This window comes from Orcinus orca, chromosome 2 (genome assembly GCF_937001465.1).
Source record: "Orcinus orca chromosome 2, mOrcOrc1.1, whole genome shotgun sequence".
In the NCBI taxonomy this organism is placed as follows: Eukaryota; Metazoa; Chordata; class Mammalia; order Artiodactyla; family Delphinidae; genus Orcinus; species Orcinus orca.
Window position 1 is genome coordinate 124,757,480 of NC_064560.1, and position 14,103 is coordinate 124,771,582.

General features: G+C 38.8%; 1 protein-coding gene, 1 long non-coding RNA gene and 1 pseudogene across 6 annotated transcripts in view; 2 read left to right on the forward strand and 1 right to left on the reverse strand.

The window, feature by feature from the left end:
- Positions 1-14,103, forward strand: part of LOC125963408 (uncharacterized) — a 500,580-nt gene that overhangs the window by 194,369 nt on the left and 292,108 nt on the right. The window lies entirely within an intron of this gene.
- SLC12A6 (solute carrier family 12 member 6) overlaps positions 1-14,103 on the reverse strand; it is a 94,705-nt gene that overhangs the window by 10,466 nt on the left and 70,136 nt on the right. For all 5 annotated transcript variants that reach the window (XM_033435861.2, XM_004274045.3, XM_004274043.3 and 2 more), the window contains 11 exons: positions 13,747-13,801; positions 13,129-13,259; positions 11,884-12,125; positions 9,596-9,810; positions 8,492-8,650; positions 8,216-8,314; positions 7,887-7,944; positions 4,897-5,071; positions 4,478-4,596; positions 3,169-3,267; positions 432-551 (listed from right to left, as the gene is read on the reverse strand). In XM_033435861.2, coding sequence (XP_033291752.1) covers positions 432-551; positions 3,169-3,267; positions 4,478-4,596; positions 4,897-5,071; positions 7,887-7,944; positions 8,216-8,314; positions 8,492-8,650; positions 9,596-9,810; positions 11,884-12,125; positions 13,129-13,259; positions 13,747-13,801 — 1,472 coding nt within the window. The remainder of the gene's footprint in view (positions 1-431; positions 552-3,168; positions 3,268-4,477; positions 4,597-4,896; positions 5,072-7,886; positions 7,945-8,215; positions 8,315-8,491; positions 8,651-9,595; positions 9,811-11,883; positions 12,126-13,128; positions 13,260-13,746; positions 13,802-14,103) is intronic.
- LOC117202945 (uncharacterized) lies at positions 11,262-11,385 on the forward strand (annotated as a pseudogene).

The window sequence follows — 14,103 nt, forward strand, 5'->3', positions numbered from 1 at the left end:
GTTAGTTTCAGGTGTACAGCAAAGTGATTCAGTTATTATACATATACGAGTATTGAGCAGAGTTCCCTGTGCTATACAGTAGGTCCTTGTTGGTTATTTTATTTTTTTTTATTTCTATTGGAGTATAGTTGATTTACAATGTTGTATTAGTTTCTGCTGTACGGCAAAGTATACTTTAATACTATCATTACTATTTCAGTACATCCTTTTAGTTATCTTTTCCCTGATCCATTCATACTTTCTCAACAGGTTCCCTTTATGATCAATGGCTTATGTCTGTAAGGTGACTAAGAGAATTAGGGGTACAAAATTTGGGTACAGATGAATGAAGTTTCCTGGATCCCTAATGCAATTTTCACCAGGCTGGCTCTAACCAAACTAGCCAGTTTCAATAGTTTTAGCAGCAATCAAGGTTGTATATCCAGACTTACCCTTGGTACTCGATGTACTTGTAGATCATACCAGCTATTACCATAGCTACGATGGCATAATACCAGGAAGAAATAAACATCAGAGCCAGACAGATACTCATTCCCATGAAAGAGAGGGCCCTAGAAAATTAAAAACAAAAAGAATTTTTTTAAAATGTGTTTCTAAGCAGCTGCAAAAGAAGTCTGTGCCAAAGGTGCTTCTTAAACTGGTGAGAAATTATTATTTTTAAAAATTCCAATATGTTGCAGATAGAACTTCTGTAAAATGCAATAAAAAATGAATTACAGGGCTTCCCTGGTGGTGCAGTGGTTGAGAGTCCGCCTGCCGATGCAGGGGACGTGGGTTCGTGCCCCGGTCCGGGAGGATCCCGCATGCCGCGGAGCGGCTGGGCCCGTGAGCTATGGCCGCTGAGCCTGCGCGTCCGGAGCCCGTGCTCCGCAACGGGAGAGGCCACAACAGTGAGAGGCCCGCGTACCGCAAAAAAATAAATAAATAAAATAAATTTTAAAAAAAAGAATTACTAGAAAAACTGTTATATGCTTGGATGTTGTGACAATGTCAAATTGCTATGAAGTTTCTAAATGCTTTTTCTCAGTTTTTATAGTTGTCTTATCATGGACTGGCAACAATCAATAGATCTGCACTGAGTCCTGAACCACCCTTAGTGCTGATGTTTCCCATTGCTGGAAGAACATATAAATGAATAGGGATGCTATGAAAGTCATCTGTAGTTATGAGGACAATTAATACCTACATGGGAAAGCAAAGATGGGACGTGTAGTCAAAATTATTAATAACTCTTTGATCTTTTTTAAAAAAGTATTTCACGTGAATATGACTAAAAACTTCATGAACATTTATTAACACAACTGCAGAACCCACTGGGAAAAATCTCCCATTAGTTTCTTTACTTTACATAAGGAACTTGGAAGAAAATAATGAAATTCTTGTTTTGATCAAATAGGTAGACAACTATGCTTACTGAAGTTGTTTTCTGTACAGAATGAACTTAGTTGTACGACAAATTTTAAAGAACAAATAGAACAGTTGTTAATCTGGAGAAAATTAGGATCTAATGAATGAAAATATAGAGTGTAAAGAGAAAGAGAAAAAGTAACAAAAGCAAAATAGTAACAAAAAAAGTTCAGAATGAACTTTTTTTTTTTTTGGCAGTACACGGGCCTCTCACTGTTGTGGCCTCTCCCGTTGCGGAGCACAGGCTCCAGACGCGCAGGCTCAGCGGCCATGGCTCACGGGCCCAGCCACTCCATGGCATGTGGGATCTTCCCGGACCAGGGCACGAACCCGTGCCCCCTGCATCGGCAGGCGGACTCTCAACCACTGCGCCACCAGGGAAGCCCCATAATGAACTTTTAACTAAAGTTAAAGCTAGAAAGAGGATTAGAGGTGTTAATATCAGTTGAAGATCTAAATTTGTGCCAGACAAAGGTTACATCACTACCCACCACTGGTAAGCGAAACTAGAAAGGGATCAAGGAAAAAGTCAGCAAAGAGGAATGTAGCCACAGGTACATACAGGGCATATTAAAGAACCTCTAGCTGTGACAGAAAAGAAATGGAAAGAAATGGGATGGTAGTTAAAAACATGGTGGCTCCTTTAGGACTGAGGAGACGTGAACACAACAGCAGCAGCTGTAGCAACATTTCATTGAGAGCTTTACTGTGTACCTGCACAGTGTACAGGCACTGTGCTCAGCACTTTACATTATCTCAAAACAACCCTATGAGATAGATAATACTATTAGTCCCATTTTACAAATGAATAAAATGAAATTTTATGTGGTTATGTGCTTTGTTGAAAGTTACAAACTAGGAAATAGTAGAGCTGACACTTGAACTCAGGTCATCTGACTCCATAGCTCATACTCCTTTTTTTTAAATTTTTTTTAAAAAAATTAATCAATTAATTAGGGCTTCCCTGGTGGCGCAGTGGTTGAGAGTCTGCCTGCCGATGCAGGGGACATGGGTTCATGACCCGGTCAGGGAAGATCCCACATGCCGCAGAGCAGGCTCGCTGAGCCTATGCTCTGCAAATGGGAGAGGCCACAACAGTGAGAGGCCCACGTACTGCAAAAAAAAAAAAATCAATTAATTAATTTTGTCTGGGCTGGGTCTTCGTTGCGGCACGCAGGCATCTGTAGTTGCGGCACATGGGCTCTAGAGCACGCAGGCTCAATAGTTGAGGTGTGTGGGATCTTAGTTCCCCGACCAGGGATCGAACCCGGGCCCCCTGCATCGGGAGTGTGGAGTCTTAACCACTGGACCACCAGGGAAGTCCCCTCATGCTCTTAACTACTAAATGAAATCACATTAAGGAAGGGAGTCTGAGAATCAAAACTGATGAAAACTGATGCGAATACGAGGATAAATGGAAAGAAATGAAGCCCAGTGCTTAGCTAAGAGGGAAACAGGCAATCAGATATGCAAAGGGTAGGTTGTTTTAACCTGAAGAACACAGCAGCCTGGAAGTATTTATTTCACAGTTTTGATCTTTATTCTCAAGTGGGTATTATAAGTTATTATAAAACCATATATAAAAAAAAAAACCACAGTAGGATGGTGGAAGTTCATGTGAGCACTGGAAGTTGCAACAGACAGTAGGAAATGGGTGACCAAGAAAAAATTGTATCGAGAACTCAGAATCTCCTAGTTTTCTAGTTCAATGATGGGTTCTCTCCAAATGTGGGGAAGAAGAAGAAAAAAAAGCTGACTCACCAGTGGTAGTAGCGGAACCGGGGTCTCCAATTGGGTGTTCGAAGTAATGTTTGCAAGGCACATGCCAAGTTCACGAAGAGGTAACACATGAGAAAAAACCTGGCAGAATAAAATAAGAGGAATGATTATTACTGTAAAATAATTCTTCAAAGGTTACTTTAGATAACTAGAGAGATTCGCTATATTTAAGCCTTTGTTCTAGGCCACTAGCGTTTAATTAAGACTAGGGTGTAGAGGAACTTAACCTCCGCGCAAACCTGCTCAACCTCCGAAGTTCTCTCTCAGTGAAGGACACAACCACTCTACCCAGTTCTTCTTGGGACAATCCCGGCTTCCTCTTCACTACTAAACCTTGTTCCAAATTCACTTATCAAGTCCTATGGATTCTACCTATTTACAAATCTCTAAACTTTCCCCCCCTCCTTTCCACCTCTACTTCTATGAGCATAGTTGAGGCTCTCATTTCTTCTTTGTTGGATTAGTGAAATAAGCTTCCAGCTGGCACTCCCAGCTCAATTTTGGCCTCCTTCTAACCTCTCTTTTATACTGAATTGATCATTATGAAACAGAAACATGATAATTTTGTTCTCAAAGGATTACCCACTACTTTCAGGTAGAAGTTCCAGGTCCTTTGTGATCTGGCTCTACCTATTTCCCCGCTCTGCACCTCTCCAACCCGCAACCTCCCACTCGATCAAAGCCAAACCTTCGCTTCTCCAGATGTGCTGCACTATTTCATCTCTCGGTTCCTTCACACACGTTCCCTGCCTGGGATCTCTTTGACCCCTTCACTGATTAGCAATCCTTCAAGATACAAGTGTCACTTCTTCCAGAAAACCTTTCCTGAGTCTCAGTCTTTGGAGCTCATATAGTGCTCAGTATTCACCTTGACCACAGTACTCATCACACTAGACAGGGATCACTGGTTTCTTTATCTATCTACCACCAATTCTCTGAGGTTGTGTCTCAGCCACCTTATGCTTATTCTCAGCATACTGCCCAGTGCCAGGGAGGTAGTAAGTCATCAATAAGTCAATAAGTTGAATGACTAGTAGTAAAAGCTACAATCAGTTGATAACGAATCAGAAATGAAGGCAAAGAACTTTTCAAGTTATGCAGGTAGAAAGAAACCATGACAACTTATGAAGTTAGCCTTACATGAAAAGTCTCAGGAATATTTATTATTTAGGTGAAGTTACACCTATACTTGGTTCTCTCTGTTATCACTACTGTCACATGCCTGATGGAAATCAACATGTATTATACATCACATAAGCAAGAGTAAGTGAAAAGAATAACTGGCTCTTACATGGAAAGAATTGGGGCCACAAGATCCAGGGAGGCAATAAGGATTCCCAGCTCTGCAATGACAGCAGTTAGAAGTAAAGCCCAGGTAGGTTCCCCATTGGCTTTGCTGTGACCAAACACCTGTACATAGAAGGGAAATATCAGACACAGGAGTGTGGGGAGGGTTTGAGTCAATGCTCCCTGATTCCTCTATGCTATAGTTTCACAGCTCTGAAAAATAATAGTACTACAACCGTGGTAGCTTTTAAATGCCTTTACCCCACTCACATGTAAACTCATACTAGAGATTTAGAGGGTCTTGTGCTAAAAACCCACGTCTTCATATTATATGATCCAGTAATTCCTAGGCCTTATGAAGATCACACTGTTTCTTGTAAAACCTGGGAAAACAGGAAGAGGGCATAGGACAGGGTCACTCACCCTCAGAAAGGGTATGATGTTATCCTTGGCTATAGCCTGTAGCAGCCTCGGTGCACCTGTGAGACTCTGAAGTCCAGCCCCACACGTGGAGAAGAAGGAGCCAATAACAATCACCCACGGGGATGGCCAAGATAAGGTACCCACCACGAGATTACCTTTCACAGCATCCCCAAACCTGGGAGAGAAATCAGAGTGAGGAAATTTGACCTGGAAATAACTTTAGACGAAAAAACTAGACTGACATTCCCCCAATTTTTTCTATTTATAATTTTTAGAGAATCAAAATTGAGATAGACATGAATAATAATAAATATAAACGTAGGTAGATCTGATCAAAAGGCACTAGTAGCCTATATTAAGAAAGAAAATAACCTGTAGGGCCAGAAAATAAGCTAAGCTTTAATTAAAGCTTTCCCCCTCAAATTATCAAAATATCTACTCTGCAGAAAAACTGTAAAAGAATAGAAAAATACAAAAAAACAGGAAGGAAATCCATAATCATAACGTAACTGCTAACATTTTGCATACCTTGCATATTTTAGTGTTTACTATGTTTTTAAAAACATGGATGAGACCACACTGCACCTATACATCTGTATTCTTTTTAAACTTATAAGCAATTTCCTATGTCATGAAAAACTCATGAATAAACATTTTTACACGTTTCTTTACATTATCATAATTTACATTATCCATTCCTCTAGTGTTGATTTTCTACTACAGAAAATACTGTGATTGACATCTTTATGCACATATCCACATTCACATTTCAAATTTTTTTTCCTTATGGTAGATTCCTAAGAGGGAATAACTGCAACAAAAGGGATCAACATCGTTAAATATTTCAAAGCACTACCAAAGTGCTTTCCAGAAAGGGTATACTGGATTTATTCCCACTGGAAGTGGATGAAGGTTCATGTCTTACGGCACATACCTATTTCACACCAGCTCTGAGTATCAAAATTTTAAGTCACTGCTAACTTGATGGGTAAAACATGGCGTCTCATTGTTTAATTATTTATGGTTTTAATGATTTTTTACAATGTATCACACACAGAAAGGAAATGTGGAAAAACTAAATGCATATTTCAATAAACTTTCACAAAGCAAACATCCACGTAAAACATCCAGTCAAGAAACAGAACACACTGCCAGCACCCAAAATCCTCTCTTATGCCCACTCACCAGCTCTTTCTCCCTCCCCACTCTCCTAATTTTTAATGCTATATAGTTTTACCTGTTTTTAAACTTTAAATAAATGAAACAGTATATATGTTTTGTGTTTGGTTTCTTTGATTCAACATTGTGAAATTTTTCTTTTTTTCTTTTGGTACATAGCTGTGGTTCATTAATTTTCGCTGCTGTATAGTTTTCCATCACATGAATACATAATTTATTCATTCTACTGCGGATGGACATTTGGACTATTTCCAGATTTTGCCTCATAAGAACAATTCCACTGAAAGAATCCTTGTGCACACTTCTTAATGCACACATGTATGCATTTGTGTTGGATATACCTAGTAGTGGAATTGCTGGTTCATCAGGTATGCATATGTTCAACTTTAGGAGATAATGTCCAACAGTTTTCTGAAGTGGTATTCTAATTTACATTTTCTATAATTTTTATATTATAATTTACCAAAGCTCTATAAACCCATTTTCAATCACAATCATATAGAAATAATAAACTGTGTTACTTATTTATTTTTGTTAACAATATTTATATAGCATCTATTAGAGTTCTTGTCCTCAAAGAATTCAATCTAGTATAGGGGACAGAAATATGAAATCAAGTAGCTGCAATACAGTATTTTAAGTGCAATAATACAATATGTTCAGTAGAGTGGCTGAACAAAGGGAGGAGCGGTTATCTGTTGTGTGAGTCTGGGAAAGCTTCACAGGATAAAGGACACTTAGTCTAGTCTTAAAGGATGAATATAAGTCTGCCAGGTGGGAGTAACCCATTCTAAGCAAATAACATTGCACCCACAAATATGTGGCTGGATGGAGAGTTGAAACAATATATACTCTGTGTTATGGCTGGAGCTTAGGGAGTTTTTGAGGGAACGGTGGGAGATGAGATCAGAAAGAGGTAGAGAGGGCAAGACCACAGTAATGAGCATTAAGGGGCTTTGGCAGGCTCTGAGCAGGAAGGTCCTATGATCAAATTTTGTGTTTTAGAAAAATCATTCTGGTGACAGTGTAGAAGAAAGATTAGAAGGTAGTAAAACTGAAAGGGAGAGTATTACAATAATCTAGGCAAAAGATCCTGAAGGCCTGTACAGAGTGATGGGGATAAAAATAGTGGAAAGAATGAGATCTAGTAAGAATGAAGGGTGAAATTTATAGGGCTTAGAAACCAACTGGATGAGGGAATTGATGGAAGAAGTCTAGGATGACACCTAGGTTTCTGTTTTGAGAAAGGGATGAATGGTAAGGCTATTAACTCCTCAAGATGGGGAAAAAGGGAAGAGATATAGCAGGTTTTGGAGGAAGAGTTTTCTAGAAATCTCTTGCAAAACATTTCTTTTTTTGTGTATTCACAGATGAAAGGAAAAACACTCAGCAGCCTTCATGAAGGAAATGAAGAAAGTAAGTTTCAAGATTTTATTTAGAATGCCAATCAGAGACACTTATGTCTCATAGAGGAGATGCTAGAAACAATTTTTAAATTTTTATTTTTTATTATTTGCCCTCCTTTACTGTTAGTTTTCCAACAGCTCTCTTTACTGTACAGAAAAGTCCTCATTATTCAGACAAAGTCAATGCTTTATGAAGTCCTATATCCACTGCATCTTATACAACAACATACTGGCCCTTATTATACAGCTCCCTTTTGGGGACCTATATACATGTATTTTCTAATTGTTAGTTGTGATATATATCTCAGGTGGGTTTTGAGTTTATAACTGTCTTGGGGCTGTTTGGGATGATCAGACATAATGGAAGATAGACACACGATTGTTACAAAGAAATCAACTACTCACTTGTCTCTGAGAACAACACCTTCAATACATGCACCAAAAAGGACAACATTGCTTAAATCTATGATATTGAGAGTCAAGGAAACTGATGTTCACCTTCTAATATGAACATAAACACTCAGGAAACTTCTTCTATCAGTAAAATGAGTGGCTAAATTCACTTATCTCATAAATTCTTTCTTGAGTTTTAGAGATGAGGTAGGTAGATTATCTGATGTGAAGTGAGGTGGTAAAAAGCAGATATCTTTATTACCAGGATAAAAATACTGATCACCCTTGTTCTACGGCTGTTCCTATGACTAAGACTCAGACTGGATCCATCAAAAGGATACAAACAAAGGAGGTAGTCAGGATGGCGAGGATAGTGCCAATGGGAATAGACTTTTGAGCATCTTTCAGATCTCCAGATCTGTTTGATCCAGCCATGATACCTTTAGAAAAGGAAAAAAGAACAAGTTAACTTCTTCAGTTCCTGGACACTTTTGATATTCACATTGCTATCAAAGACTACAGGCAAATCTGGGAATCCTGAGAATATAGTTTTGTGTAAGAAAAATCACTCCCTGGGTCTGATTGTTTGTAAAATAGGCAACAGCCCATCTGCTTACCTGTGACAGACGGAAAGAAGATCCCCACCAGAAGAGTGAAAGAGGTGGTAATGTCAACAAGGACATACTCATGGTTTAAGCTGCCTAAGACATCAGAAGATTTGGCTGAGGGCTTTTCAATAATCTCTCCCTTTGGTATATAATTACTCCAAAGATTCTCTGCAGTGGGAAAAAAGGGTATATAAGCAGCAGCACTATGGAAAGGACATAATTAGATAATGTTCTAGCCAACAACATTCTAAGTCAGATTCATCATTTATATAGCTTTTAAGGGTATGTTTGCTTCTACATGAGCACAGATATATGCACATATATATCATATAACAAAGCACACATAAATAAAAACCTAATGCCTTTTCTCATCTGGTTCAAATGTAATTTGACAAAATACTTTGGTACATACAAATGCAGCTAAGTTTACCAATGCAAATTAGTAAAAGTTAAGCGAACTAAAGCTAAATGCCTTATAAAACCTATTTAAAAAAAAATTAGGCATCAATGCTATTTTGAACACCTTAGTGTAAACTTGCTTACGTGCAAAGAAATCTGTGGGCCAAACAGTTAAAATAGGAGTCACTTACGGAGAATTTCAAAAATTTAGATGAGTTAGGAAAACACACATGTGGATGTGATGACATTAAAATAATTCTAGCTGTCACTGTGGGGAAAACATTGGCAATTTTATAATAACACAGAGAATACTTTATTATCTTAAGTTAAAAAGTCATTTGCTCAGCTCTGCGTTCAAGAGCAGTACATTTTAGCAGACAACACTGCAAGGGAGTCCTGAAAAAGGATAAAATCACTAACAGAAAAGCAGAAAGATGTTGAATTAAGAGCTGTGTGCTGAACTTAAGAAGGGAAGTGGCACCGTGGCAGTATTGATGGGCAATAGATGAGTCTAAGATGGCAAAGTCTCGGGACTTCCCTGGAGGTCCAGTGGTTAAGTCTCCGCAGGGGGTGTGGGTTTGACGCCTGGTTGGGGAACTAAGATCCCACAAGCCGCGTGGCATGACCAAAAAATAAAAATAAAGGCTCAACAAGATGGCAAAGCCCTCCTCAGAGAAAAATTTAAAAAATGTGTCCCCAACCCTCCCAACTCACCTGTAATGACACCACTAGCCAATCCAGGGATGCCCTGGATTGAAGTGACATTATTGTGAACAAAGTATTCATCACAGGTGGCATTGAAAAACTGACTTGAATTACAGAAGAAGCCCCATAACTTTGACGGTACTGTCATGTTGTTAATTTCCTTGGTCTTCGAGCAAATATCAATGTGCCTTGATGAAAGGGTGCGGTTGCCCAGCATGCAGACCCTAAATGAAAACAAACAGGGAGGAGAAAGATGAAGCAAGGGGAAAAAAGTATTTTAAAAAAGAAAATAGGTTAGAAACAGGTTAGTATATAGGTATGCTCAAGAAAAAAAAAATCTCATCTCTAAGAGTTTTTACTGTCATAGATGGTTAAAGAACTAATAATGACTAGCTCTGTGAATGGTGTCTTACATTTTCTGCCAGTGTAATCCTTACAGCGATCTCACAAAATATGTACTAGTATTTCTACATTGTGGATGGAGGAACTGAAGTTTAGGGAGAAAAAGGAGTCTGCCTGAGGTCATACAGGTGGTAGGCAGTAGTGACAGAATTCAAATAGAAGAACTGTCTGAAGACGCTGTGCTGAGTCATCTTCCAGAATTTTTAGGTTATTAACCAATTGTTAGTCTTAAAAGAATCTTAGAGTCCATTTGTTCTTCTTCCATACACACACACACACACACAAATCTACCCCTTTCTCTTTGGCCTAAGAAAAAGCCTTATGTTCATAACAACTCCCTTGAAAATGTTATGCTAAAGGTCAGAGCTTCTGTCTTCTGTTTCAAGGAAGACAGCTTGGCTAGAATTAGGCCATCCGTCTATGGCCTAATAAAAAACTGTTTTTGAACTTAAGCCCAGACCCAGTAGGGGTGAGGGTAGTTAAGGATAATACAAATACAAACTGCTGATTTTATTTTTTTTCATTCACCCAGAGATATAAATATGAATAAAGGAATAATACACCCACAGTTAAAAATACCTCTCAGGAGGAAAAAAGCAACTTTTCAAATCTGCAAAATGATAGCATACATATGCAATAAGCCATGTACCCATTACTCAGCTTCAACAACTCTCAACATTTCCCAGTACTGTTTCATGCATTCCTCTAGGTTTTTTGGCTTGTTCTGCTGAAATATTTTAACGAAAATACCACACATCATGAACTTTTGCCCACCATAAAAGAGGAAAAGCATCAAAGGAGAACTTGAGGCAAAATGGAATTTCCCAAGTTAAGATATAGGCAGAATGTAGCCTTCAAGTGGGTCTCCAGTTGCTTGGCAGCCCCTAGACAAGCAGACTGAAAATTTATGATGGAATCTATTACTGACATCATTTAGCATAGCAGAAGAAACACTGAACTGGGAATCAGGAAATCACAGGATCCAATTTCTTGCTCTGACAATTATTAACTTTGGGGCAGGTCATTTAACCTCTATGGACCTGTTTTTTCATCTTCAAAAATCTATTTTTCTGTAATCAGGTTAAATCAACATAAGACTGATGAGTTTGATCCCTGAGTGATCAGGATGACTCTTCAAAGACAGTCACTGTAATAAGGTGACAGACAACACTCAGTGCCGTCTAGTCCCTATGCCACTAGTCAAATGGAAAACAGGTGAGCCTGTGAGTCACGCATCTGTACAAATCCATTTCTACTTCAAAAAATATACCTTAGCTTTGCGCAGTGGCAGTATCGTAGCCAATGAGGTTTATCTGAGGTGCGATTATTGCTAATTGAAAAAATATACCTTAAGGTACCTGTACTACTTATGGTATGTAATATAATATATATATATAGAAAGATATATATGCAAAAGATGTGACATTTATTTCCCTTTATTTTATGACTAGAAAGTCCATTACTGTACTAACAGCAGAACAAAAAATTTAATTATAAATATTTAGGTAGGAATCTAGGTTTCCTTGATCTCTTGATTCTTCATCAATAAAAGGAATCTAACCTTTAAATACTTTATAAAGGTTGCTGGCAAAACTACGCTGTTTGAAAAGGCCTTTATGAATAGTTTTCAAATATGCATAATCATTATCAGGAGGTTTTGAAAAACCCACTATCTATATCCAAACGACTGCCATGGCTGCCAGTTGTATACTTGGGACACAAAGAAGAGGATCAACACAACACAATTTGCTGGGAGGCTTCCCGCACAGATGCTAACTGGGCTTATCCAAGAGGGAAATCTCAGAGAAACTGTGAGATTCTGACTTGAAATGATCACATCACCAGATACTGTTAATGACTACCAAATAATGATGGCTAGTCAGAGAGACACGTACGGGAAGTGTGGAGGGGCAAAAGAAGACTTGATGGCTCCAGCATAGATGGCCAAGATGGACACAATGACACAGGCCAGAAAGAGTGAGGCAAACTTGTTCACATAGCGTACACCGATGAATACCACCAATACCATGAGGACCAGGAAGGCTGTGCCGTAGACACGCATGTTATTTAGCATGGCTGCTGACTCCTTGAGCGCATCGTCACTATGAAAGATGGCAGCTTGCGGGACAATATATACCTGTTAGGCAAAAGAAGCAGAAAATAAGGTCATTTCAAACTAATCAGATAAAAGGGCTGTTGTAGTTTGCATTTACTTTCACGAAGGAAAGCAAAACTGAGGCAGAAAATGACTGGAGACATAGCCTAATTCATATTTCGATCTAAAATGCCTACAGAAATGAGATATCATGGATTTTTTTTAAAGTCTACATGCCAGGGCTTCCCTGGTGGTGCAGTGGTTAAGAATCCACCTGCTAATGCAGGGGACATGAGTTCCAGCCCTGGTCCGGGAAGATCCCAAATGCTGCGGAGCAACTAAGCCCGTGCGCCACAACTACTGAGCCTGCGCTCTAGAGCCCAGGAGCCACAACTACTGAGCTCACGTGGCACAACTACTGAAGCCCACGTGCCTAGAGCCTGTGCTCCGCAACAAGAGAAGCCACCGCAATGAGAAGGCTGCGCACTGCAACGAAGAGCCAACGCAGCCAAAAATTTTAAAATAAATAAATAAATAAAATAAAGTCTATGTGCCATTCTGAATACTTACACTCCCAAATGGAAAAACAAGGAACGTGTTAATAATTTATTTAAAGTGCTATACAAAATAATTGTAATGATTATCTTGAGTCCTACTTCCGCTATCGTTACTTTAAATATTAAGAAATATATCCTAGTGAATAAATAAATGAAAAACATTTTGTTTCATTGGGATAAAGACATCAAAAGAGATAAACTTTCTTTTACTTTTCCCCCACTAGCCCAAGTCTTGCCTCTGAGACTTTAACTTTTTGGTTGAGGTGGCAGGGTGCTGGTGATTGGGTGGAGGGGAAGGAGTAGGCAGGCAAAAGATACCCTCAACCTTTCTCACTCATATTCACAGTACAAGGTCAATAACAGGTTAGCAGTCAATCACTTGATTGATTTCTGTAGCTGATTTCTCAGAAGCTTTGATATCCAATGGCAAAATAAATCCAAATCTATATCTTTTCTATACTTTAGACCACAATTAAGTCATTACTCACCAGAAAAATTTCAATGGCACCAAGGATATACATGGCTGCTGCAAATGTGGTACCAAGATAAAAGCAGAGGCCAACAGCCCCACCAAACTCTGGGCCCAGTGCTCGGGAAATCATAAAGTATGAGCCCCCAGCTAAAAGGCAAAACAGAAGGTGAACAGGATAAAAAAAAAGTATGTAAGTAACAGGAATGTAAACAAGTCGTAAAAAAGGATAAATGTTTCAGGCTTTTTGAAAACCCTGAATATGATAAAAAGTAGATTTCCTGGTAGGGAGTGAAAGATGAAACCTGCATACTGCACATCTAATGTTCCACATAAATCAGCACAATTTGTCAGTATTACTTAGAAAAATATCAGAGGATATTTACTACAGGCATGAGATAGATGAATAAAATATATATTCTAAGTAAAAGAAGCTAAGAATGCAGTAGAAATTACGGATTCTAGCTTAAAACATACAGAGAGTTTTAAAAGAAGGTATTCTGAAGTCAAATAGTGTTAGTGCCTGTGGCCACTAACTAAATAGTATTCTGTGCCTTGGAAGTTTGCACCTCTGGCTTTATAGTAGAAATATACAGTAATCAATGACAATCCCTGAAATCCAGCCTTAGCTACTGACCTGGCACCACTCCATTAGTGGCAATGGCACTCATGGAGATAGCAGTCAACATTGTCTGTAAAGAAAGAGAAAGGAGAAGACTGTTACTGTATAAAGACGACATTTCTGTACTACTTTCCCATCTGTGGACCTCAGAGCACTTATCAAATATTTAATTCTACCTACTTTTATGGAGGGAGTTGCCTGTCACACCAAATGGTATGCAAATGAGATGCGCTTCAACACGCTACACTAGTCACACTACTGGTGTCTTGAGTACTCTGTTAAAACACTCCTACATCGTAATCAGTAGGTTAGGTGCTATTAAGAACCACTGATCTCACCCTGGTCTCCTAGTTAAAAACTTGGTAAACAGAT